Consider the following 25,483-nt stretch of genomic DNA (forward strand, 5'->3'; position numbering starts at 1 on the left):
TTTACCAATCTGAACAAACAGCAAATCATCAAAACACACACACTATAAAGTCAGAGAATGGCTGGTGAGTGTCAATAAAGCCCTTGAGGGCCTCTCTTATTCAGGGTGTAATGGCAGTGGAGTAGTGAACATCAAAGTGAGGGATTCATCTAAACATCAGTGAAGGATGGATACTTCAGCTCACCCTACAGGGGCCCTGCAAAAACAAAAACAAAAACAAAAACAAAAACAAAAAAACAAAACTAGTTTTTAAACTCAGCTTCTGTTCCACTCCACACAGGACAATGGGGCTGGCCCTGGACAAGCTCACTGTTCTACAAAGTAGTCCCTATTCCTGTTTACAGGTAAAGAGAAGAGCTTGAAATGGTTACGGGAGTGAGCAAGGTCACAAGACTTCACGACCCAGGGCTCAGGTAGTGCAGTGCGGTCTGAAGGAGCTTAGCTGTGGACTAGGACAGCCCTTATCCCAAGTTACTGCAAAATGCAGCAGCACATGCTTTTCCAAGTCTGTTTCTTCTTCCACAAAGGAGGGACAGTAAGCATGTCTGTTGCACAGTAACTGAGGGGCTGTGAGGGGGACTGGTCACAGGCAACACTGTACAGAGAACTGGGCAGCTAAGGTGCCGTGAGGAACTTCTGAACCTAAGTAACTTGTGTATGTGTGTTTATACACACGTGTGTGTGCCACTGCTAGGGATGGAGCCCAGGCCTTGTACACACTAGGCAAATGCCCTGTCACTGAGCCAAGTCCCACCTAGCCTTTAGTTTTTGGTTTTTTTGAAACAGAGTCTTGCTATATAGCCCGGGCTGGCCTTCAACTAAATGTTGGGTAAAACACTTCTTTATAAGCAGCAGAAATCAGTGCAGCCAAGTGACATTCAGAGGCTGAAGCCCAGGAATCTGCTGTGTGCAGAAAGCGGAAGGGGGACCATGAAAAGGACTGCATTGGTGGAGAAAAGCATAGAAAGTCAGTCCTTAAAGGCAGGATTCAAGAAGGGCTATGTATTTTTCTGAGACAGATGAATTATGTTGAGAGGTTCCTGACTGGGGTTGGAGAGTTGGTCTAATGGTTCAGAGCACTGGCTCTTCTTACAGAGTTCCTGGGTTCAATTCTCAGCACCTACAACGGTGGCTCACAACTGTCTATAACCTAGTACCATGGACTCTAAAGCTCTCTTCTGGTGTGCACACAAATAACCATATACATAACAAATATAAATAAATGTATATATAAATATAAAATAAATGACAGGCAGGTTCCTGATTATAGTGGAGTGAAGAGGAGAGAGGCGAGCAATGCTGAGGATTAGACGTCACTGAGGAAAACAGCTCAAAAAGAGGACAATGGTGAACGTTGCGTGAGCATGTTATCACAGGTGGTGAGAAGGGAGAACGAATGAACGAGAAAGGCCAGGGGTTGCCCAGGGGGTGCTGTGTTCCCACTTGTGAGATAGAGAGAAAGGACACATAGCCCAGAACCAGAGAATAAACTGAGATTCCCCTATAAGGGAGCCTTGACAGCCTAAGTGTGAAGTCAGTGGAGTGCACAGCAGTTATGGCTTTGACGCTACGGCAAGAGATCTGACCATGTGGAATGGCACACACAACCCTCCCTTCAAAACGAGCACAAGACACTGGCTACTAGTTAAGTACATGGAGCATGGGGGCTGTGGGCCAGCAGCTATAGCAGCCCCTAGCCCTTTCTTTAATACTGCTCCATTCTCATAGAGTACAAACCAGAGACTGCTTTAAAGACATAACTCATCTTTTAGGCAGTCCTGGAGCTCTGGAGAGTTCCCAGTGGTCTCCCACTTGGAAGCGCTGAAGTCAGGGCTAGGAGCAAGCAGCAATCTCACGTGAGGTAAGAAACAAGAGGAGACCCTGCAGTTACCTGCCCTTTATGTTTAGACTGGAGGAAGTAGGCCTGGACCTGAAGTCTTCTTGTTTCTGACTTGGGGACCCATGGCTTTCCCTTGACTACCTGAAGCTTATATACACTGCCAGTCTTTGAAAGAGTTGTTCCCGTTCAAGCTGGTCTTTTGTTTGTTTTTTGTTTTCCAAGACAAGGTTTCTCTGTGTAACAGCTGGCTGTCCTGGAGCTTAGATTCCTGTAGCAGTGACCTGCTGCAGTGTAGACCAAGTACCACCCAATGGCTCATTTGTTAAATAAAGGTTTAGGCCCCAGTTTGGAACTGACAGGAAGTGAGGTGGGAACCTTTGAAAGGTGGGGCCTAGCAAAAGTCTTTAGGTCACTGGGGACTAGGACCTTACAGGGGATTATGGGGGTGCTGGCCTTTAGTCTTCCTTTTGACTCTTTCTTGACCCCATTTCAGACAGGAAGTCTGCTCTATCTAAAAGCTAAGAGCAACAGCCACGGGCACCCTCCCAAGCTGTCTATCTCACAGGGTCTAGCGCTGGGGCAATAATACAATCAGAAACCCAAGGCCTGCTTGGAAAGCGAGGAGAACACTCCACTCTGTAGTAAGGAAAACATGGGGATGCAGAAAATTGTTTTGTTTCATATTTTATTACATCAATGGCTTGAAAATTTTTATTTAACTTCAGCAAATATTGGAAATAGAAAAATGAATTCTGCAGAATTTCACAAATAAATTTCCCAATCTCCACTAACAAATGTTATAATCCAATGGCTAAGCAGTTATAATGCTATGGACATTCACCACAATGACTGTGCTGAACTAGAAAACAAGCAACGAGAGACATGGAAATATTACTTACAACAGCATTATTACAACATATTTTCTTTAAAATTTTAACATGAATTTTATCACTCCAAAAGATATACAGCATTTCCGTTATATTTGCAAACTTAACCTTATACATCTTTTAAAATCTTGAAAAACTTTTAAGCAATCTAAAAAGCACTTAGCAAAGTTTTAAGTCTACATAATGGAATGCTATCCACTCCAGTATAAATTTTCATTTTAGAGAAGGTGACTGTAAACACTCATTATTTTACAACATGCATAGACTCTACTGACCTTCCTTCTGAATTGTAACTTCCTGCAATTGTGCTTTACTACAGTGAGGAGAAGCTGCAAAGACCCAGGGAGTGGCGGGAGGAGCATTGCACACTGTCATTAGGCTCGGATGATCTAACTGTCTTTAGTCAATCTGAGGCAAAGTTGACTTGATGCTAAAAATTTGAATCCTGGGTCACTAGGTGTACAAACAGGATAGAGACGAGAGGAAGACAGGCTCTGCTCTGTCTTTCCTTTGCTCACATGAAAGCAGGGATCCAGTTAGTGTAATGCACTGTTGGGCTTATTTTTGGTGTGCAATTATACCATAGTACATCTGATATTCAGAAAGATAAAAGCAGGGTATATTTGCAATTTTAAAGTGACAATGAGCTCACTCAGAGTGGTGTGTAGTACTGAGGAAATTGTATATAAACAGAAAATAACTGCTTAATTAGACCACCACACTAAGCTTTTCGCCTTTTGTTTGTTGATTAAGGTTTGTGACCGTCATTGGGTGGGTCTTATAAAAACTGTCAAAAGCCGTCTTTAGGGAGCCGTCTTGATATAAACAAGGAGGCAGTGGGAGTGCTACCTGAACCTCTGCTCCTGCTGATACAGCACCTGACCGTGACCACTACACTACCCGAACCTCTGCTCCTGCTGATACAGCACCTGACCGTGCACCACTACACTGATCAGCACAACCCAGGCATGGGGAACCCAGCTAAAGAGCTATGTTACAGAATTGATCACTGATGCTGACCAGTCAACACAATATTCAAGTAACAGGGTGTTTAAAAAGTGGATACGCAAAAAGAATTACCTAAACACTTTACATGTCTACATAAAATTAAATAAAACAAACTTTTAATGCATATGCAATACAGTTTATATCTTTAGGGATCTCTAAACTAAAAGTTAGACTATTATTTGTGTCCATGATACTATATTTTGCACAATAACTTATATTTAGATTTTCCCAGAAAAATATATAATTATGACATTCACATTGATAATTTTTAAGAACACAAAGCTTAAGTGACATTCCATCAGAAGCAGGCATCATGTCCAAACCTAACCTGCTGATACACCTAATTTTTGACATGTTGAACAGTCACAGTTCAAGACCAGAGCCCTCAGCTTTGAAAGCTAAGTGATTTCTTGGATTTATATCACTGCAGACTGTGTCATGAAACGTTTAAAACATGAAGACCATTCCAACAGCAGCCAGGCAAAGACCACTTCCCCTTTGTCAAATGAAAATGGTATGCCTCTTTCCCTTGGAGAAAAAGCCAAAACCAGCTCCTCTGACCATAATCATTCTGATGCCTGACTTCGCGGGACTTCACGGCTGGAGGCCATCAGTGCTAGGAACCAGGAGACAGTACAGAAAGAGCCTGGTGCCTGGCTCAGCTCTCTGCTTACCACACTGTCCAAGGATCATGAAGTCTAAGCACTGCCGAGAACAAATCTTAAGGAAAGTAGCCCGGGCACAAAGACGGATATAGAGCCACTGGCAGAAGGAGAAAGCCATTGTAGCAACTACCCACACTGCTTCTGCTCACTGGAGACAGGACATGCCAAAAGCTAGGCGAACAGGGCTTTATCAGGAGCCTTAGTGTCCCTGTGAGTGATATGCAAAGTGTAGGCTGACGCCTGACCCCATCATGTTTTCCTTCCCCTTTCTGTTACACAGCAGGTTTATGGTAAAAACACAAAGAAAAGCTGACTTGTTACTAGTGTTACTCTGTTAACAGTTCCTACGCAGGATAGTGGGCTGTGCCTCGGCACTGCTCTACAGGCTCTTCTTGACCAATGGGCACCTGGTGTGGGACAGGATAAAGAAAGTCCCTCTGTACTCTCCTTTGGAATGACCCTTCTCCAGACTTTTCAGAAAGAATGTACACCCCACCCCCAATCTAGATTTCTATAGCTGAACCTCTTTCTGAAGAGAAAATCAGCTAACTTAAAAAAAAAAAGAAAAAGAAAAAGGAAGGTGCTTAGGAGTAAAAACATCGAATTTTAATTGCATATTTTAAACTCTTAAGGATTCCGTTCATACCTTAAAGCATTTACTTTTTTTTTCTTTTTGGTATTGAAAGCAGAAAAAATATTCAAACACTGCAAACAACAACGCAAGATATTTCCACATGGTTAGTCCAGTCTCAACTGGCCATGAATGCTGTCTGACCGGCTGCTCCTCAACCCCCTGCAGGCCCACAGTCTGGTAAGAGAGCAAAAGTGATTCTGGAAATCTCAGAACATTTATCAGAAATCTTTGCTTGTTCCCAGTCTAAACAGATGGCATCACATACCACTCTGTAGATTGTTTCTTCTCATCCTGGTCTCACTAAGCAACACATCCATCACTTTTCTGTCCTATCTGCTGCTAAAAGAGAGGGGACGGTGTGTGTATGATCACACTAGTATACAAATGACACAAAAGGACACATGGAGTGACATACAATGGCCAGGCACACCAAGAAAACGAGAGCTAATGGTGTGTAGCATCTAGAAAACCATCCTCGCTCCCCTCATGTCCTCTACTGAGCTGACCTGACATTTCGAGTCAAATCTGCAGAAGCTCTCCCCATCTGCTACACCTCAATGATGTCATCTTTGGCAAGCAATAAACTTTAAATAAGACACTTGAACAGAAAAGTGATTGATAACATGGTTGCCAGAAGGAGAAGGCACCAATTCCAAATGTACAAGCACCAGGTACAGTGATATGAACCAAATCTCTCCGAGTTGGGTGATGATAGTGGTAGCTGGGGAATCAAGAGATGGGGTGCACCCACATCCTGGGATTCCAATGCTGAAGGTTGGAGGCAGAAAGCATTGAGGTCCATGTTCCCATTAAGCTACAATGTCCAAGGACAGTTGCTGCAAATGAGCTTTTACCTCTTGGAAAAGGAGAAAAGGGAAAGAGTTAAGGAAGAGAGAAAGAGGAGGAGGAGCCACCTGATTTATAAGCCATAATTCTGCCTCTGTTTAGGGAAAAACGGGAGTTATGTTAGTATGATAAACGTTACGATGTGGTCTGCCAATGGATTGGGATTTCCAAAGAAGCATGATATTACTTAGGTGGCTGCCCCACAAAAGAAGGGGAGAAATTTTCTAGAAGGTCTACAGGGCCTTCTGAGAATTACACTATGCACAAAGTAGAAACTGCAGGCCATGCAGGAACACAGCTGGGCCTTTCAAGACTACCTGTTCTGAAGCTGTTGACTGGGAGAGCTGCCACTGATGGGGCTCAGGGGAGCCAACTGGAGGGTAGGTCCCAGACTTGTGGGAGGTGTGCAGGCCGTGGGTCCCCCAGCCCTTAGGCAGAATGAGATGCAACGGAGCTCTCTGGGAAGTCGTGCCAACATGGAGGAACGAGCAAAGAATTAAGGCAGATGTAGCACAGGACTGGAAGTGTATGCCTTTTTTGGTAATAGCTGCTTGTCCACAGAGATGTGATGCAGATGGCTAGGTGATGTCTTGTAATACCTGATATCTGGATAACATGTCGTCCATACCAAGTGTTCAAAGCTACCAGCAGTTTTCATGAGGCAGATGCATATCTTACGTCAAGGACAGAAGCAGCCTGAAAGAGGAGAAAAAGAAAGGAAGGAGTGAGAACAGCAATCAGCACACACTAGCTCTGGTGCACTCCAACAAGAGCAGCCTACATTCAGCAAACCTGCACTGCAAGCACTCATGCTCCCAGGGCGGGGAGTGCTAGTCCACCTCCGACCAGTTTTTCTCTTTCTGAGCTTCCCTATCTGCAGAGGCTATACAATAATGATGCTTCCTCCATAAGGTTAGATAAAATAGCTAAGGGGCATGTCAACACAGTACCTGGAAAACATGGCTGCTCGGGTATTTCTAGCAATAATTACATGCCCTTCTTGCCCCTAACTTTTCTATATTTCCTACAAGAAAAAGCCCAGGGTATTTAGAGAAGTTAATGTGTTTCTAAAGCAACAATTAATACTTAGGCAAAACTTACTGCTAAAGGTGAAAATACCTCACTTTGCTTAGATGTTCTATTTCCTGGGTCTTGGACTGGCCCTACACCAGGATAATTTGAGATTGAGTGTTGCTCATACTGGAAATGTGTAGGTTCAGTGCACACACTATACAGACTTTAGTGCAGAAAGTACTCAAGAATCTAGTCTCAGAGTGGCTATGTTGCAATGCTTTCCTTACAGAGAGAATCATCTTGAGGCCCTGCATGGAAGTGACCTCACTTTCCTTCAATGTATTCGTTAGTGTGCTCTCCAGGCCAGAGCATACAAACATTACAAGCCAATCAACTCCAAATCACACCTGAGTGGTTTAAGGAAGACAGAGAAAGCAAATTTCCCCAGAAAGGTAAATCAATCCTTTAGTTATTGGACTACTGAACAAATCCAGGTTTATAATGACTGTCTGGCGTTGGCTTCATGTACATCTTCTGTAGGAGAGGAGGCAGAAATGTAGAGGGTTGGGTAGAGGCAGCAGGTAAGCAATCCTAACACAGGAAGTGGAAGTGGACAGATGTCTCTAGGTTAGCTATCTTCCTTCCTGACAGTTCTGATGAAAACAGGGTCACCATCTCCAAAATCGCAATGCCAGTTGTCAGAGAAGTCCCAGCAGCCACGAGACCTAGAAGTGTCTTTACCAGCTTAAGCTAGCCAACCCTGGACAGCATCAAGAGCTGGAAGGTGGCTGCTGGACATCCCTCAAGAGCTTCTAAAGGCATGCAGACCCATCCAGAAGGACAGCAGCCCCTAACAATGGCCTAACACTTAAGACTTGCCTGAGTTGTAGGACACCACTCATTACTATAAGTGTGGAAGGAAACTAGAATGGAGTTATGGTATCTGCAGGCCACAGTAATGCGCTACCTGAGTTAGGACGCACACTACCCTATTTATAGGTAAAAGCTGCTGAGTGATATAAGATATTTCAGCAGCCCTGAGCATGGTCTGCAGGGAGACCACCCCTTTCAGACTTACCTCATCTTCTTCCTCGGGGATCTTGACGGAGCTATCAGGGGACTTGACAGGTTTCTGGTTACTGGGTCCATTGGTCTCGTCTTTACCATGTTCTGCTTCCCATTCTTGTAAAACTTCATCTATGTTGAAGCGGCGCCGATAATTTACAAAAAAGTTTTTCACCTGAACGACTGACTTGTTCCCAATCACATCTGAGATTGCCTGAAAATCTCGCCCATATTTCCTGATGGCTAAGGACAGAAGAGAATATTATTTAAAAATAATTTTTAGTATAAGATAAAAACCATCTTTAAATTTGTGTGTGTGTGTGTATATACACACATACATACATACATACATACATACATATATATATACATATATATATATATATGAGAGTTTTCCCCCACATGTATATCTGTGTACTGCGTATGTCCCTCATGCTTGCAGAGGCCAGAGGAGTTTTCAGATCTTCTGGAACTAGAGTGACAAATGGTTATAAGCTGCCATGTAGGTCCTGGGAATTGAACCTTGGTCCTCTCAAGAGCAGCCAGTGCTCTTAGCCATTTTAAAGACCACAACTATGTTGGTGAGATGGCTGAATGTGTAAAGCACTTGCTAAGGACCTGCGTTCACTACTTAAAGCCCACCAAAAAAAAAAAAAAACCCAAATCCCCCAAAGCAAAACAAAACAAAAACCCCAACTACCGCTTACCTCTTTATCCTAGTAACATACCACAGAGGCTTTTAACCACAGACACTATCTTAGCATGTTACAGGAGCATAAAAAGCACGGCAATCACCTTTAGTGATAACTTAAAGGTGACAGCACAGAAGTTTAGTAAAAATCCTGTCCATTAGAAACCTTTTTAAAAAGATTTATTTATTTGTTATTAAGTATACAGTGTTTTGTCTACATGTATGTCTGCAGGCCAGAAGAGGGCATCAGATCTTATTACAGATGGTTGTGGGCTACCATGTGGTTGCTGGGAATTGAACTCAGGACCTCTGGAAGAGCAGCCGGTGGGTGCTCTTAACCTCTGAGCCATCTCTCCAACACCTAGAAACCTTTCTTAAAGCACGTTATTATCATACAAATTCCTGAGGTTCCAGTCAGGTGCCTCATGGCTGTGGACATTCTGTTTTGCCTTTTCAGAATCTTAATTTTAAGAAACATTTCTTGTCTTAAAATGTTAATACTCCACCAGGCGGTGGTGGCGCACACCTTTAATCCCAGCACTCGGGAGGCAGAGGCAGGTGGATCTCTCTGCGAGTTCGAGGCCAGCCTGGTCTACAAGAGCTAGTTCCAGGACAGGAACCAAAAGCTACAGAGAAACCCTGTCTTGGAAAAAAAAAAAGTAATACTCAGTGGTGGTGGCACACACCTTTAATCACAGAATTTAGGAGGCAGAGGCAGACAGATCTCTGTGAGTGGGAGGACAGCCTAGACTAAAATTCCAGGACAGTTAAGGCTACATAGAGAAACCCTATCTTGAAAAATCAAAAATAGCAAATGAATAAACGAATAAATAAAGTGAAAACTCATTGTCAGTTGAGATGTGTACTCACCCACTCAGACTGCAATAAGCAATTGTAAAATACAATACACTCACACTCCTAGACAACTGTGGCTTTCAGGTTAATTTTTAAAAATGGGAAAGGGTTACACAGGCCTGAAACTTGAGGGTTTGAGGCTGGAAGATTTAGAGTTCAAGGCCAGCCTGAGCAAAAGGTGAGACTTTGTCTCAAAAATTAAAAACACGGAATGAGGATGTTTCACAGTGGTACAGCATCTGCCTAGCATAGTCTTAGGCTCAATCCTCAATAACACATGCATGCAAGTCACACATCAAGGAGACAGATACAGCTATGATACTGTAATCTTCCACATGAGTAAAGGGAGAGAAGAACAGAACTTAATACTCCCCTTACATTGACCACAGTTCCCATGTGCGTAGCAGAGCCCCCATACCTTGAACGGCGAGAAGCTGCTCCTCTGTAGTCCATCGCGCGTTGCATTTCTGAACGACCTAGATATCCAAATGGATTGTCAACTTATTACACGCATCTTTATGGCAGCTTAATCAACATATTTTTGTGCCTGGATTTTGATATGAACTAGGTTCCTAAAATTGTCTCTATCTTTCCAAAACAGACATGTAAACTCAGAATTTCAAGCACAAAAACTCAGCCCTGATTCTGAGATAAACAATCCTACCTCTGGAAGTCGGTACGGCTCTATTCCACCATCAAGCTTTTCTTTAAGAGCACTATTCGTCTGCTTGATGTTCTGAATCTAAGAGAGAAAAGAGTTTCATTAAAAAAAAAATACTAGAAAAGACATCTTTGGTGGGGAAAATGGCAAAATTCCCACAAACCTAACTGACCACGTATACCATCTTTATCTTCTCACAAATTATCTTTTTCCTATATTTTTGCTTACTCAGCATACCTAGTTTTTATATTTCTGCCCAGTCATGAGAAAGGAGAGAAAGACAAGGACAGGAACCAAGCCTTGTTACTATAACTTTCCCACAGACAGCAGAGGACAGACAACGGGCATGCCTTTGCCCTGGAGCTTCAAGAATGGGGCATTTCCACATTGTGTGAGGGAATGGAACTCTGAACTTTAACAGCTTTCATTTTTAAAAAACCATAGAAGCAGTAAGAAAGCCAAGAAAAGAACAGGTTGATTTTGATAAATAAAACAAAGATACTCAGTAGCAGCAGATAATTTTTTTTTCACTAAAAAAAGAAATCTTAGCAGCAAAGGAACATTCAAACTCAAAGAGAGACTTTAGAGTAGGAAAGGCAAGGTATACCCTATCCCTGGAGACCAGCCAAAGACCTTACTCTACCACTAATACATAGCAACATAAATGTGCATGCAGCCCTTTTTTTACTTTTAAGACAAGAGTCTTGTTGAATCGCCTAGACTAACTTGGAACTTGCAGTGTACTCTAGACTGGCCTTGAACATGTCTCAGCCTCCGCAATAGTGGAATTACAAGCCTGTGTATGTCATCAGGCTCTGCTTCCTAGCCTGTTTATTTTTTTCTTTCTTTCTTTCAAAAATTACTAGGTGGGCAGTGGTGGCACACGCCTTTAATCCCAGCACTCAGGAGGCAGAGGCAGGTGGATCTCTGTGAGTTTGAGACCAGCCTGGTCTACAGAGTGAGTTCCAGGAGGAGGCACAAAAGCTACAGAAAAACCCTGTCTTGAAAAAACAAAAACAAAAATACTCTGTATGTGAGTATTATGTGTGTGTGAGCATGCTTACATGTGGAGGTCAGAAGTCAAAGTTACCCAGCTGCTTCTCTCCTGTCAGGTAGGCTGTGGGGAACTCAGATACCCAGGATAAACAGCCTTTTACACACACACACACACACACACACACACACACACACACACACACCCCTACCTTTTTGGTTTTTTTGGTATATTTGTCTTATTTTCTCAAGACAGAGTCTTGCTATGTAGCCTTGGCAAGCCTGGAACTCATTCTGTAGATAAAGCTAGCTCAAACTCAAGAGATCCTCCTATCTACACCTCCTAAGTGCTAGGAAATGAAGGTGTACATGACAGATAATCTTTTAAAATTTAATTTTTGTCAAGTGCTTATGGGATAGATTGTTTTTAGAGACAGGGTCTTACTCTGTAGCCCAGGTTGGTCCCACACTTGTGGAAATCATGTCTTACACTCATAAGTTTGGGACTAGGAATAAGAGTTGGAAGCTGGCCTGAGATAGAGAGTAAACCTTGTCTCCAGAAAAATCAGCAGAGATGGGTGGAGAGGTGGAATCTAGAATTTAGAGTAAGAATAAAAGAGGTTAGTTGTCAACATTTTGTCAACTGGAAAGGAAACCAAGTTAAGAATCAGAATATGTTCAACGCAATGCCCATCAAAATCCCAAAAAAATTCTTCAAAGATCTCGAAAGAACGGTACTCAACTTCATATGGAAAAACAAAAAACCCAGGATAGCCAAAACAATCCTGCGCAATAAAAGAACTTCTGGAGGCATCACAATCCCTGACTTCAAACTCTATTACAGAGCTACAGTACTAAAAACAGCCTTGTACTGGCATAAGAACAGACAGGAGGACCAATGGAACCGAATAGAAGACCCAGATATCAATCCACACATCTTCAAACACCTGATCTTTAACAAGGAAGCAAAAAATATCAAATGGAAAAAAGAAAGCATATTTAACAAGTGGTGCTGGCATAACTGGATATCAACATGTAGAAGAATGAAAACAGACCCATGTCTATCACCATGCACAAAACTCAAGTCCAAATGGATCAAAGAAAGCCAGCCACACTGAACCTTATAGAAGAGAAAGTGGGAAATATAATTGAACACATTGGCACAGAGAACCACTTCCTAAATAGAACCCCAGCAGCACAGACACTGAGAGAAACAATTAATAAATGGGACCTCCTGAAACTGAAAAGCTTCTGTAAAGTAAAGGACATGGTCAACAAGACAAAACGACAGCCTACAGAATGGGAAAAGATCTTCACTAACCCCACATCAGACAGAGGTCTGATCTCCAAAATATACAAAGAACTCAAGAAACTGGACACCAAAAGAACACATAATCCAATGAAAAAAATGGAGTAAAGACCTAAACAGAGAACTCTCAACAGAGGAATCTAAAATGGCTGAAAGACATTTAAGGAAATGTTCAACATCCTTAGTCATTAGAGAAATGCAAATCAAAACAACTCTGAGATCCCATCTTACACCTGTAAGAATGGCCAAGATCAAAAACACTGATGACAACTTATGCTGGAGAGGTTGTGGGGAAAAGGGAACACTTCTGCATTGCTGGTGGGAATGCAAGCTGGTACAGCCCCTTTGGATGTCAGTGTGGTGATTTCTCAGAAAACTAGGAAACAACCTTCCTCAAGACCTAGTAATACCACTTTTGGGTATATTTTCAGAGGATGCTCAATCGTGCCACAAGGACATGTGCTCAAACATGTTCATAGCAGCTTTGTTTGTCATAGCCAGAACCTGGAAACAGCCTAAATGTCCCTCGACAGAAGAATGGATAAGAAAAATGTGGTACATTTACACAATGGAGTATTACACAGAAGAAAAAAATAACACCAGCTTGAATTTTGCAGGAAAATGGATGGAACTAGAAAACATTATTTTGAGTGTGGTAACCCAGACACAGAAAGACAATTATTACATGTACTCACTCATAGGTGGTTTTTAAACATAAAGCAAAGAAAGCCAGCCTACAAACCACAATCCCAGAGAACTTAGACAACAATGTGGACACTAAGAGAGACCTTACATAGTTCTGATCTACATGGGAAGTTGAAAGTAGAAAAAGACAAGATCTCCTGAGTAAATTGGGAGCATGGGGACCTTGGGGGAAGGCAGAAAGGGAAGGGAAGAAGCAGGGAGGGAAACAGAGAAAAATGTAGAGCTCAATAAATATCGATTAAAAAAATGAGAAAAAGAAAAAAAAAGAATCAGAATATGGCTGTGTATAGCATTTAAGGAGAAAACAAACAAAGTAACCTACGTGGCTGGCCTAGTGGTCTACTTGGACCTCCCAGGTAAATATACTATTTGTTTTACCTTTATCTTGTTCACAGGGACCCTTCTTTCCTGTGAGATCATTCATTCTCCACTCAGGGAAGATCTCCTGCCACAAGCTTAGCCATTGAGGAAGCTGACACTTCGCACTTCACTGTCTTCAAAGGTGCCCTGTTTCTAAACACCAGAAGAGCATGAATGCTGGCAAGCAGCTATCTGGGCTTCTGGTATAGGCCTTTGTTTTCCCTTCCTCCGGCTCCTTTTCTTACTTCCCTGAATATAGATTCGAGCATTACAAAATGGCTTCCGCAGCTTTCATAGGAGGCAACAGCAAAAAGCTGAGACTCTCAGAGGAAACAGACTAAAAAAGAAAAAAAGAAAAAAAAGAAAAAAAAGAAAAAAAGAAAAAAAACTGGAGCCCTAAGTGTCCCTGGATAGAAGAACTTACAATAGCAACTATGACAGCCTGACAGTGGAACTCCTTGAACTGATGCTAATCAGGTTTTCTTTTTCTCTGAGGTTTTTCCTTGATGTACCAGCGAACTTAGGGTTCCCAAAGTAACCATCCCTGTGACTGACTATCAACTGTCATGTTAACTCTAGAAGTGCTGCTAAGCACCTGCCTCCTCACTACCATGATAGGCTCTAAGCCCTCCCTCTACACGGTGCCAACCTGAGTAACTAGTTCAAATTAAAAACACTCTTGTCCTTGACCCTGCTGAGAAAAACCGAAAGAATGTTTTTTTTCCTGCACAACTAGTAACAGAGGGGAGCCTCTTCTTTCCTCACCACTGGATCCGTGTTCAGCAGAGCTCTCCCACTAAAAGCAACACTGACAATGCAAGGATCAGCCCTCAAAGATTAATCTCCTCATTTGAAAAGAGGGCTCTAGGAAGATTAAGTGATTCTCCTAGGATCCAAGCATGGCTGTGCTGGCAGCAGGCTACAGAGCTGTAACTTCCTAACTCTGGAATGATGATTGGCTCCCTGTTCTGTGCCTCCTTGAATCAAAGGAAAGACCGAGTTATCAATTTCACCCTTCTGGAGACCACCAGCAAGGTCTGACCACCTTTGACTGCTGGTTTCCACTTACTCTTAACTAATCAAGAGGTGGAAGGAGAAAGAGGAAAAGAAGAAGAGAAGGTAAGGAGAAGAGAGGAGGAGAAGGGAAGGGGAAGAAAGAAACCCTGAGGTGAGGAAAGGCTTATTATTCTAGATTGTGAGGCTGACTTTTCCACTTAAATGCCACTATGCAATCAAATTAAAGTAATGAGCTCTTTCTACATAAAAGGCACAAATAACCATAAAAATAATTAAAAAAATAATATCCATGACCCAGCTATCTGGCTAGTGGTAGAGTACTTGCCTTTGTGTGAAATCTCCAGCACAACTCCTATCACAAACCCATTCCCACCAAAAAACTTCTATTATAAGAATATCCCAAAATGTACCAAATATCTTGGAATAATTCTAAGCCTTGCACATCAAAAATGACACAACAAAAAAAATTAAAGATCTGAATAGGTGGAGGGGCACACCATCTCTACTCAACAGAAAACCCAATAAAGATATTAATTTGACGGGCGGTGGTGGCGCACGCCTTTAATCCCAGCACTTGGGAGGCAGAGGCAGGCGGATCTCTGTGAGTTCGAGACCAGCCTGGTCTACAAGAGCTAGTTCCAGGTCAGGCTCCAAAACCACAGAGAAATCCTGTCTCAAAAAAAAAAAAAAGATATTAATTTGATAGCTATTAACAAAATCTCAATCAAAATTCTAGTAGAATTCCTTTTTTCCTGAAAATTGAAAAGTGCTACAAATTTGATATGGGAATACAAAGGGCCAAGGATAATTAAGACCTAGGAAACTTTACTGCTACACAAACAAATTTGTAAAACACACATCAGGACACTATGCATTTGTGAAGGACTAACAACAGAACAAAGAACACAAAATCGACTTATCTGTCTTTAGACAAAGGCCTCACTGCACCGCAGGGAATAAACAAAAGCCCTCTCAGTAAAAAGAATCTTGTGAAATCGATGCCCATAGTTACACACTCACACGTAACACCACACCCAGGAACACATTTCTAAGTAGACTGAAATCAAAATGCAGAAGCTGAAACAATGATGCTAAGATGATGCTCAACAAATCTTCACCACCTGGGGAAAGGTTTATTTTAAAAAGATTTCTTTATTTTTGTTTTATGTGTGTAGGTGTTTGGCCTGTCTCTGCATCCTGTACATGCCTGGTGTCAGTGAAGGTCAGAAGATTCCCTTGATTTACTGGTTCCCCAGAAACTGGAGTTACAGATGGTTGTTAACTACCATTGTTGGTGCTGGAAATCAAACTCATATCCTATGTAAGAACAAGTGCTCTTAACCCCTGAGTCAGCTCTCTAGTCCCTGGGGAAGGTTTCGACCAGGACTTAAAACTACCAACCTGAGATGAAAGGCTGAAAACTGTACTAATGAATTTCAGAAAATGCCATTAAGAGAGTGGAAGGACAGGACACAGTGGTGAATGATCTAATGAGACAGGTAGGAAACAACCCACAACCTGAAAAAAAATTCAATAAGGAAATATAGAGGCAGAGACGGGAACATGGTGAGTTTGAGGCCTCAATCATTCAAACATCAACAGTCCAGTAAGAGACCAAGGACAAAGACTGGGCAGACATACTATAAAAAGAGGACAGCCCAAGGGCCAACCAATAACTAACAGGGTAGACATGGCAACAAAGCCCAAGGAGAAAAGCCACAATTTAAAGACAACTGGTTGCAACAATGTAAAACCGCTATTATCAACAGAGACAACTGTGTCACCCTGAGGAGATTCAACAATGCCTGGGGATATTTCTGTTGTCATAACTAGTAGGGTGAAGGTGGTACAAGTGAGTAGAGGTCAGGGAGGTTTCACCTGTAATACACAACTTAGTCCAAAGTGGATGTAGGTGGGAAATGCTGGTATGGTACAACCAAAATACATACACACTGACAAGACTATTTTCCCTGCACATATGATCTGTCAGTTCGACTCTAAAGGGAATCCAACAGAAATGTGCTCTACAGAGACACATGCATAATGCACCAGATACATAACATTCATGATAACAGTTTGTGTAATGGCCCCAAATAGAAACGACCCAAATGCTTGCCATAGTATAATGTATTGCTAGTAGGCTATTTACATAGCAAAGAAAAAGAATAGATCAAAAGTAACTTGTTTTATAAAACACAGGCACATCTTACACGCTGAGAGAAAGCCATAAAGTAATTATTATCTTACGTTTACTTTTTGATAATGTGAAAAAGTAGACTGAAACAATCTGTGAAGTTTCTTTTTTTTTATAAATATTTATTTATTTATTATGTATACAATATTCTGTCTGTGTGTATGTCTGCAGGCCAGAAGAGGACACCAGACCTCATTACAGATGGTTGTGAGCCACCATGTGGTTGCTGGGAATTGAACTCAGGACCTTTGGAAGAGCAGGCAGTGCTCTTAACCACTGAGCCATCTCTCCAGCCCCTGTGAAGTTTCTTTTGATGATGGTGGAAACCATCACCCAAGGTACCCACACACTGAGCAAGTGCTCCACCACTGACCACACTACAAGCCTCAGTCAAGACTGTGTTTCAGAATAGTGGGGGTTGGTGGTTTAGCTCAGTGGTGAGTGCTTTTCTAGTGCTCAGCTCCGGAAAAGAAAAAAAACAACAACAAAATAACACAAAGGAGGGAGGGAGGGAGAGAAACCAAGGTAACTGGCACACAACTGGTGTAGAAGGGTCTTCTTTCTATGTGTTGCTTTCATTGGTTGCATAAAGAAAACTGCCTTGGCCTTTTGATAGGGCAAAAATTAGGTGGGAGGAGTAGACAGAATAGGATGCTGGGAAGAAGGGAAGTGTGGCAGGTGCCATGATTCTCCGACTCAAGACAGACATAGGTTAGAATCTTCCCGGCAAGCCACGACCCCATGGTGATACACAGATTACTAGATACGGGTTAAAGCAAGATGTATGAGTTAGCCAAAAAGAGACTAGATATAATGGGCCAGGCAGTGTTTAAATGAATACAGTTTCTGTGTAATTATTTCGGGGTTAAGCTAGCCGAGCGGCAGGAAGTTCACTGCTCCTTCTACAACACACAACCATGCAGTAGTGGCATAAACCTTTAATCCTAGCACTTGGAGGCAGAGGCGGATCTCTGAGTTTGAGGGCAGCCTGGTCTACAAAGTGAAATCTAGGACGACCAGAGCTACATAAAAAAAACCCTGCCTTGAAACAAAACAAAACCCAAACAAATTATAAGAGTGGTCCTCTCCTGGGAGGTGGGTCAGGAATGAGGGGCACAATGGAGCTTCTGAGGCTTGAGGAGAATATTGGTAAAGGGGTACTAAAGAAAACGTTCCATGTCCTGGCCCAGACAGGTTAATTGAGTGGGTTGATGCTGTAAAAATCATTGGTGTATACACATACACAGCAGCTTTTAATTTATATAAATTATAAAATTTAATTTATATAAATGCCATATGCATTTCTCTCTATAAAATAGCTCAATTTAAAAGTGATTTTTAAAAGGGAAGGGACATACTCAAAATCTTCTGCCTAAATCCTTGGAAATAAAATGTTCTTGGTGATGCATTAAGAGAGATCAGCAGGTAAAAGCAGTTGCCTTGCGAGCCTGGCAACCTGAGTTCAATCCCCAGACTCCATGACAAGGCAGAAGCAGAGAATAACCGCCCAAAGCTGTCTTCTGACCTCCACACATATCACAGCATATTCACCACTCTTAATGTTAATAAACATATATTTTAAAAAGAGAAATGAAATGTTCTTCTGACATCTCTAAGACTGGAAGGCCTGCATAAACAGTGAGGACATTCTAGTGTGCAAGCCAACTTTTCACCAAGCCAGGCTGGCAGGTACCTGTCGTTTGATGGAGACCAGCTCCATGTCCAGCTGTCTCAGCACCGTGGTTGCAGCAGTAGCATTAGCAGACACAGCCTCCACATCTTCTTGGGAAAGAAACATTCCTTTTGGAGGTTTCCTTTTTGCTCTATTTTTAGCTTGTGTACTATGCTTTTCTTTTTTGACCTGAGGAACTGTCTCTGTAGGAGGCACCTGTATGATATACATATTTGATAAATGAAATTAAAAAACAAAAATGTCAAATGGATGGTAGTGTGTATCTTTAACATGGCCCCAAACAACCTAAAACAATCACCATTCTTATCTGAGCATCCTAAAGGGAAGCTATCTGTGAACACTTCACTTCAGGAACACTCTTTTCTACTTCAGGCCTCTGATAATAAGAACACAAGGAAAGAAAAAGCAATTGTGCTTTCTTATGAGCTGTTTATATTACATGCGGATGAGTGAGTACTCTGACCTCCAGCAAAGCAGACTGCAGGACATAGATCACCTATGGTGGGTGTGGGGGGATGGGGAGGGGAGGTTGTTAACCTTTCCATTAAGATATATACAATTTAGCTTTTAGATTGGCTTACATAATTTTCCCTACAAATGTGCTCTCATTTTTAAAATCATTGAGCTAATTTTTTGAGTGCTTTCTCTAATAAGAAAACCTTCAGTAACAAAAAATACAAAATCTTGGTAACAAAATGACTGTTTTACAGGCATCATTTAAGCATAAGATTTTAATTTGGGCATGGTGGAGACATATCTGTAATTCCAACATTTGGTAGGCAGGAGAATCAGAATTTCAAGGTCAGTCTCAGTTACATATTAAGGCTGGGACCAACCTGGGTTATAGCAGACCTTGTCTCAAAAAAAACGGTGTGTGTGGGGGTAATACTCAAGGATAAAGCCAAACACTTAGTAAACCTTTTGCTTTATATTTTAAAAGACTAAAATGAAATAATGAAACATAATCAAACAATGATGGTAATAGAAATTCCTTAAATGTGTGGTAATAAGTAATGAGTAGAATAAACTATATTCTGTGTAACATTATGCTATTTCATAAAGATTACTTATTGGTCACGTGTGTTCTAATAACATTTTACACTTAAACTAAGATTTAACCTATTTTCTTTTTCAGTTAGACTTGTGCCACATAAAAAAGAATTACAAGCCTGGAGAGATGGCTCAGTGGTTAAGAGCACCACCTGCTCTTCCAAAGGTCTTGAGTTCAATTCCCAGCAACCACATGGTGGCTCAAAACCATCTGTAATGAGATCTGGTGCCCTCTTCTGGCCTGCAGTCAGAGCACTGAGAATACTGTATACATAATAAATAAATAAATCTTTAAAAAAAAAAGAATTACAAAATATGGCAAAATTACAAAAAAAAATGCTCATTTAAAATGTGTTATTGAAAAACCTAACAAATAACAATATACCAAAACAAAGCAGAATCCCAAATACACTTCATTCTCCAAACAATCTCACTCTATTATCCCTGAGGACCAAGTTATTCAGGGACTTCTGTGAGTCCCTGAAGACTGGTCATCCATAGAGGATGCATGAACCCTACTTCAGTGAGTCTACTTTAAGGAGCTGTAATACGCATATAGGATATATTGAGGCAACAGTTCAACTTTCAGGAATGATTTTAATGGAAAAAGTGTACAACTATTTAGATATATGACTCATTAATTCAGTATTATTCACAGTAGCAAGGACTTACTATCTATAACGTTCCATGTGAACCTTTGGACTCAGCACTTAATACACTACTGCACAAGAGGCAGGAGACACTGGTAGAACTAGTTATGACATTTACTGCCTATGAGTATTAGGGAGAAATATACCTCCTTTTTGCTTTCCTTGTTTGGATCAATCTCAATGTCAATGGGGTTACTTCCATTTGTTTCTTCCAGTTCATCCTCACTGGAAGATAAGAACAAATTACTGAAAGTTTATTCTGTATTAACTCTATTTCACATAAAAACATAACATATGGCCAGGTGAGGTGGTACATGCCTTTGATATCAGCACTGGGAGACAGGCGGGCAGACCTGTGTTTGAGGCTAGTGTGATCTACAAAGCAAGTTCCAGGACAGCTAGGGCTACACAGAGGAACCAAATCAAAAACAAAACAAAACAAAAATTTATTCTAAAATTGTTCTATACATCTAAAGACTGCTAGGATGAACTTTTTTCAATTCATATAGATTCCCAACCTTGTAGTTCTTTTAGGGCAGTGTTTCTCAACTTTCCTAATGCTGTAACCCTTTAATACTGTTCCTTGATACTTCATAATTGTAATTTTGATACTGTTATGAATCATTATGTAAATACCTGATATGCAGGATGTCTTAGGTGACCCCTATGAAAGGGTTGTTTGCCCCTAACCAAAAGGGGGTTGGTTGCGACCCACAGATTGAAAACCACTGTTTTAGTCTCAGTGATGAAGAACTACTAGTTCGTTTCTAATTGCCCAAATCAAATCTAAATAAAATGTTGTTCCTCTGTATTATCAAGTGTTTTTAATTTTCAGCTAAATTATCAAACGCAGAAAGCGTCTGTCTACTTTTCTTCATAGTTATTTACTGCACGGGCAGGAAAGATCTCCTGACAACACTGAAAGCTGTGCAGTATGAGCTTCCACCTCACTGCAAACAGACTGTGCTCTCTACTCATGGCTTCTAATGGCTTGTATAATTGATATTTTCAAATTAAGTTTTATAAATACATTGGTATGGCACTTCAAATGCTTTTGCCTGAGGTAGTAAAGAACTCCATCTTTAAAAAAAGAGATAATTGAGTCTCTCAGAAGTCAAGCAGTTATCCTAATTTGCCCAGTTAAAACCAGGGGAGCAGCAGTAGGGGCAGAACACAATGTCTTCAGTGCCAACCTCACACTGTCTCAGGAATCCTTCCCAGGGGAGCACCAACTCCATGTTGCACTCCCCCAAACCACCACCCATTTCCACTGTTCTGTGCTGTATGTACACTGAGGAAGCAAGAGATAAGACACATCCTTCCTTCCTACAGCTTAATGAGTTAGCCTTACAATCAATGTCCAGGCTGGGAGGCAGGCTCAGGGGTAGAGTCCTAGCAATGTGTAAAGCTCTAGGTTCAGCACCCTAGCACTGCGAAGCTGAGAAAACAAGAGAGAGAGCAAGAACGTGCACGTGCGCGTGAAAGAGAAATCAAAACTAATAGCAACAACAAACCAATACCCTTCCTTCTAAGAGATAATGAAGTGATTCTGTTACTCACACCAGACACAGATAGTCAAGGACTGTACTGGTCAATACTCGTTTTCCACTTGACAGGATCTAGACTCACCAGGAGATTCTCTACATCAGGTTGGTCACAGGGAAACTATATACTGTGACTATGGCGACACCGTCTGTGGGCTAACTAACAAGAAGGACATCAGCTGCCTCAAGCTCCTGCCACCAGCCCTGCTCTCCTCTTCCCTGAGATGCTTCTGTTACAGCAACAACGTAAGGAACAGATATAAAAATCTAAATTGTTTTTCTTCCTTTTATAGCAAGTTAAACATAAGCACAAACCAAAAGACTTTTGTTATCATAGTCAATACCTAAAATAAAAACATCTGGCCCATGAAACAACAACAAAATCCCTTTTTAATTAAGGGTGTCACCTTTAAGGGGAAGGAAGGAACATGTTAAAAGTTCACCAACTGCAGAACAGAGATCTACAGAGGGACTTTCATATCTACAGTCTCTCAGAGGAAGGCAACTGAAGAACTTTGTGTGAGTTCTGGTACAAGGAAAACCCTGTCATACTGCCTGTCCTCTCTGTCCCCCCAGCTCTTAGAACCAAGTGCTCAGATGACATCCCGAGCAGAACACTTACCTCTCTTCTCTCTCCCGTTTTTGCTTCCGAGCATGACGATCCATCACGCTGGTTTTAGTTCTTGTTTTCTTCCAAGAGTAGTAAAACTTCACCAGACTTGCTATGGACTTATCAGGAAGCTAAATGCAAAAAGTAAGTTGGTGTACATGTGAAGCTAGTACTAATCAAATGTGCTTAAGACATATTTCATAAGGATTATTTTCCTATATTTTAAAATGTATGCAAGTTTGAGGCCAGCCTGGTCTACATAATGAGTTTCAGGGCAGTCAGGGCTACAGAGAAACCCTGTCTTGAAGAAAACATAAAATGTATGGAAGGGGAAAAAAATCCTCTTAAAATGCATTTCTTTTTAAAAAATTTTAAACATTATTATAAAAAGGTTGTAACAACAACAAAAATCACACAGTAAAATTAACCAGACTCAAAACCATACAATTCAATGAACTTCTTTGCAGTTAGAACAGCTATTCAGAACTGAAGTTATGGAGTTTCACATTGTATTTTATGCTTTCAATATTGAATATTTTTATGATCTATCCACTATGAAAAAAGGAAAATCCATAACAGAGTTAGAACTACAAAAAAAAATAACTACAAAAACAATTAGCTTGTTTTGCATTTTTCAAAATATGACATTTTCTTTCTTTTTTGGTTTTTCAGGTCCCTGTGTAGTCCTAGAACTCACTCCAGAGATCAGGCTGGCCTTAAATTCAGAGAGTTCCATCTGCCTCTGCCTTTAAATGCTGGGATTAAAGGTGCAGACTACCATGCCCAGCCACTCTAAGATAGCAAGCGCCAGCAAATCTGTGACCTCCCCCATCGAGGCTGTAGTTATAGATATGTATAAAATGTCCAGCTTGTTATGTGGGTTCTAGGATCTAAATTTTGGTCTTCATGACCAAGTGAAGGAAACTCTGAGTCATCTCTCCAGCTCCAGGTTTAACTTCTACAAATTCATTTTAACATTCAATGCAAGCATGAGTAAATGTTAGCCTGACGTGTATCAATAGCTTTCTGAAGAGGAAAAAATAAGTACACCTTCCACAGACAGACAGGGATTTGAGATATTCCTTCCAAAACAATCAAAGATCCTTTCTGTTGGCTTAACCTTGTGAGGACTGCAGCTATAGGGTTGGGTGATGACGTGTAAGTGTAGACTATAAACTTGAAAAAGAGAATGCTTTGCTCTATACCTAACTGCTGAGCTACAGAGCAGTGAGTGTAGTTAGCTGCTTTGTCCAAAGGAACTTTATTCAAAAGGAGATATTAGCTGCTGGAGAGGGAGGTCAGCGGTTAAGAACTGGCTGCTCTTTCAAAAGGCCTGGGTTCAATTCCCAGCACCCAGATATCAGTTCACAAATGTTTCTAATTCCCATTCCAGGAATCTGATGCCCTCTTCTGGTCTCGGAGAGCAACAGACACACAAGTGGTATGTAGACATACATACAAGCAAAACACCCACACATATAAAACAAACAAATAATAAATGAGATGTTTGAAGTTGATGATAACCGTAGATCACGTATACTCTAAGATATAAAAAGCAAGACAAACAAACAAACAAAACAAAACAAAAACTGTCAAAGAAACCTGCTTACCATTTGCTGGATTCTGTGAAAAGTTTTCCCATGAAAACTAAAAGCTTGTTCAAATAAGACTTTATCTTCTACAGTCCATTCATCTGGAAAGGGGGTGAAGTTGGGCAAATCTGCCAATGATTTTTCAATATTATGCTTATGCCAAAAAAGCATCCCAAGAGCCTAGAAAAATGTTATCAGTGAAATTTTAGAACAAATAAAGGAAATATTAAAATGGGAGTGAGATCAGCATGTTTTTATCAGATAAGTGAGAAAGAAGAATGCCGCATATAACACTGTGAAGTTACAGGCATCAACCCCAGCCCAGTTTCTGTGAAGATACATGTTAACACCTAGTATATATAATTCCAAGCTCTTTTCAGCACACAACTCCATGGTACTGAAAACATGCACAGGTATAATACTGATTCCCAAGACTCATCTTGCGAAGCAAACATTGCCAGCTCAATAGTAGCTCTCTTCCCTCTATCTCCTCTGTTCCAGGCCCCAGCAACTGCCTAGATTCTGACTACTCTTAGTGAGTGTCTCAAAAAAAGTGGAAAACTAGCATTTCTGTCCTTCAAGATTCTCCTGATGAAGTCTATGCTTGCTTCAAACTCTCAATCCTTCTGACTCAGTCTCCCAAGTGCTGGGTCCACAGGTTTCTAGCTATTCCTTTTGATTGCCACAGGGATCACATTAAACATTCTCAAGTTGTGAGACTTGGGTTTGAATTTTTATATAAATAGCTTCAATAAAATAAAAAAAAAGCAAGCTTCTTTTACAGTCATTCCACCCCTTTCAGTTGTAGAAATGACAGAATTCTATCTTTCTATATCATATGTTTAAAAAGGGGGGAGGAAGCTAACTTTGTTTTAAATAAATTACTTGGGCTACTTGGAAAAATGCAGAGTTAGAAACACTAAGGTAATGATATTGATACTAGCTTTACCCAGCTTGTTACCTTGATTCTAGTCTTATCCCTTCATCTGGCTCTGAATACTGTTTAATACCCTATTTCTCCTGCAGGTTTCCTACAGCATTCTTGAAGAAAAAATTTAGGAGAGAGGACATGGTGAGTCTTTTTTTTTTTGATCTGTAAATAAATTAAAAAATTTATTTAGCTGGGTGGTGGTGGTGCAAGCCTTTAATCCCAGCACTCAGGAGGCAGAGATAGGTAGATCTCTGTGAATAGGACTACACAGAGAAACCTTGTCTCAAAAAAACAAAAACAAAAACAAACAAACAAACAAAAAACAAAACATAACAAAATTAGCTGGGTGTGTGTACATGCAGATTCACTTGTGTGCATATGTGCATGCATGCCAAAGAACTCGTGTGGGCGACAGAGGACAACTGAATGACTAGACTTTCTCCTTCCGGCATGTGGATTCAGGTCATCATACTTGGTGACAAATACCCTTACTCAACTGAGCCATCTCACCAGCCCCTCTTTTTGTTTTTGAAAGTCAAGTTCTATCAAGTGTAGGACTCTTTTTCTCTTTCCTTTTTCTGTAGCCTCACGTGAGGGAACCCAGGATCCTGTGTATACTAGGCATGCATTCCCTCCACTGAGCTGAACATCTATCTATCTGATCTATAC

At 41.1% G+C, this 25,483-nt stretch overlaps 1 protein-coding gene across 2 annotated transcripts in view; it reads right to left on the reverse strand.

The window, feature by feature from the left end:
- Positions 1 to 2,513: 2,513 nt before the first annotated feature.
- Rcor1 (REST corepressor 1) overlaps positions 2,514 to 25,483 on the reverse strand; it is an 87,852-nt gene continuing 64,882 nt past the window's right edge. The window contains exons 5-13 of one of the 2 annotated variants that reach the window (XR_012907756.1): positions 23,902 to 24,063; positions 22,304 to 22,422; positions 20,284 to 20,362; positions 18,438 to 18,632; positions 10,170 to 10,247; positions 9,924 to 9,981; positions 7,973 to 8,202; positions 3,669 to 6,576; positions 2,514 to 3,618 (exon numbers count right to left, since the gene is read on the reverse strand). Coding sequence is in view for 1 of the 2 variants with exons in the window: in XM_075948398.1 (XP_075804513.1) it covers positions 6,535 to 6,576; positions 7,973 to 8,202; positions 9,924 to 9,981; positions 10,170 to 10,247; positions 18,438 to 18,632; positions 20,284 to 20,362; positions 22,304 to 22,422; positions 23,902 to 24,063 (963 nt within the window). In the remaining variant the exon portion in view is untranslated. Of the gene's footprint in view, positions 6,577 to 7,972; positions 8,203 to 9,923; positions 9,982 to 10,169; positions 10,248 to 18,437; positions 18,633 to 20,283; positions 20,363 to 22,303; positions 22,423 to 23,901; positions 24,064 to 25,483 lie in introns of both variants that reach the window. The other variant, XM_075948398.1, reaches the window with a different exon arrangement.

This window comes from Microtus pennsylvanicus, chromosome 14 (assembly GCF_037038515.1).
Source record: "Microtus pennsylvanicus isolate mMicPen1 chromosome 14, mMicPen1.hap1, whole genome shotgun sequence".
Classification (NCBI taxonomy): Eukaryota; Metazoa; Chordata; class Mammalia; order Rodentia; family Cricetidae; genus Microtus; species Microtus pennsylvanicus.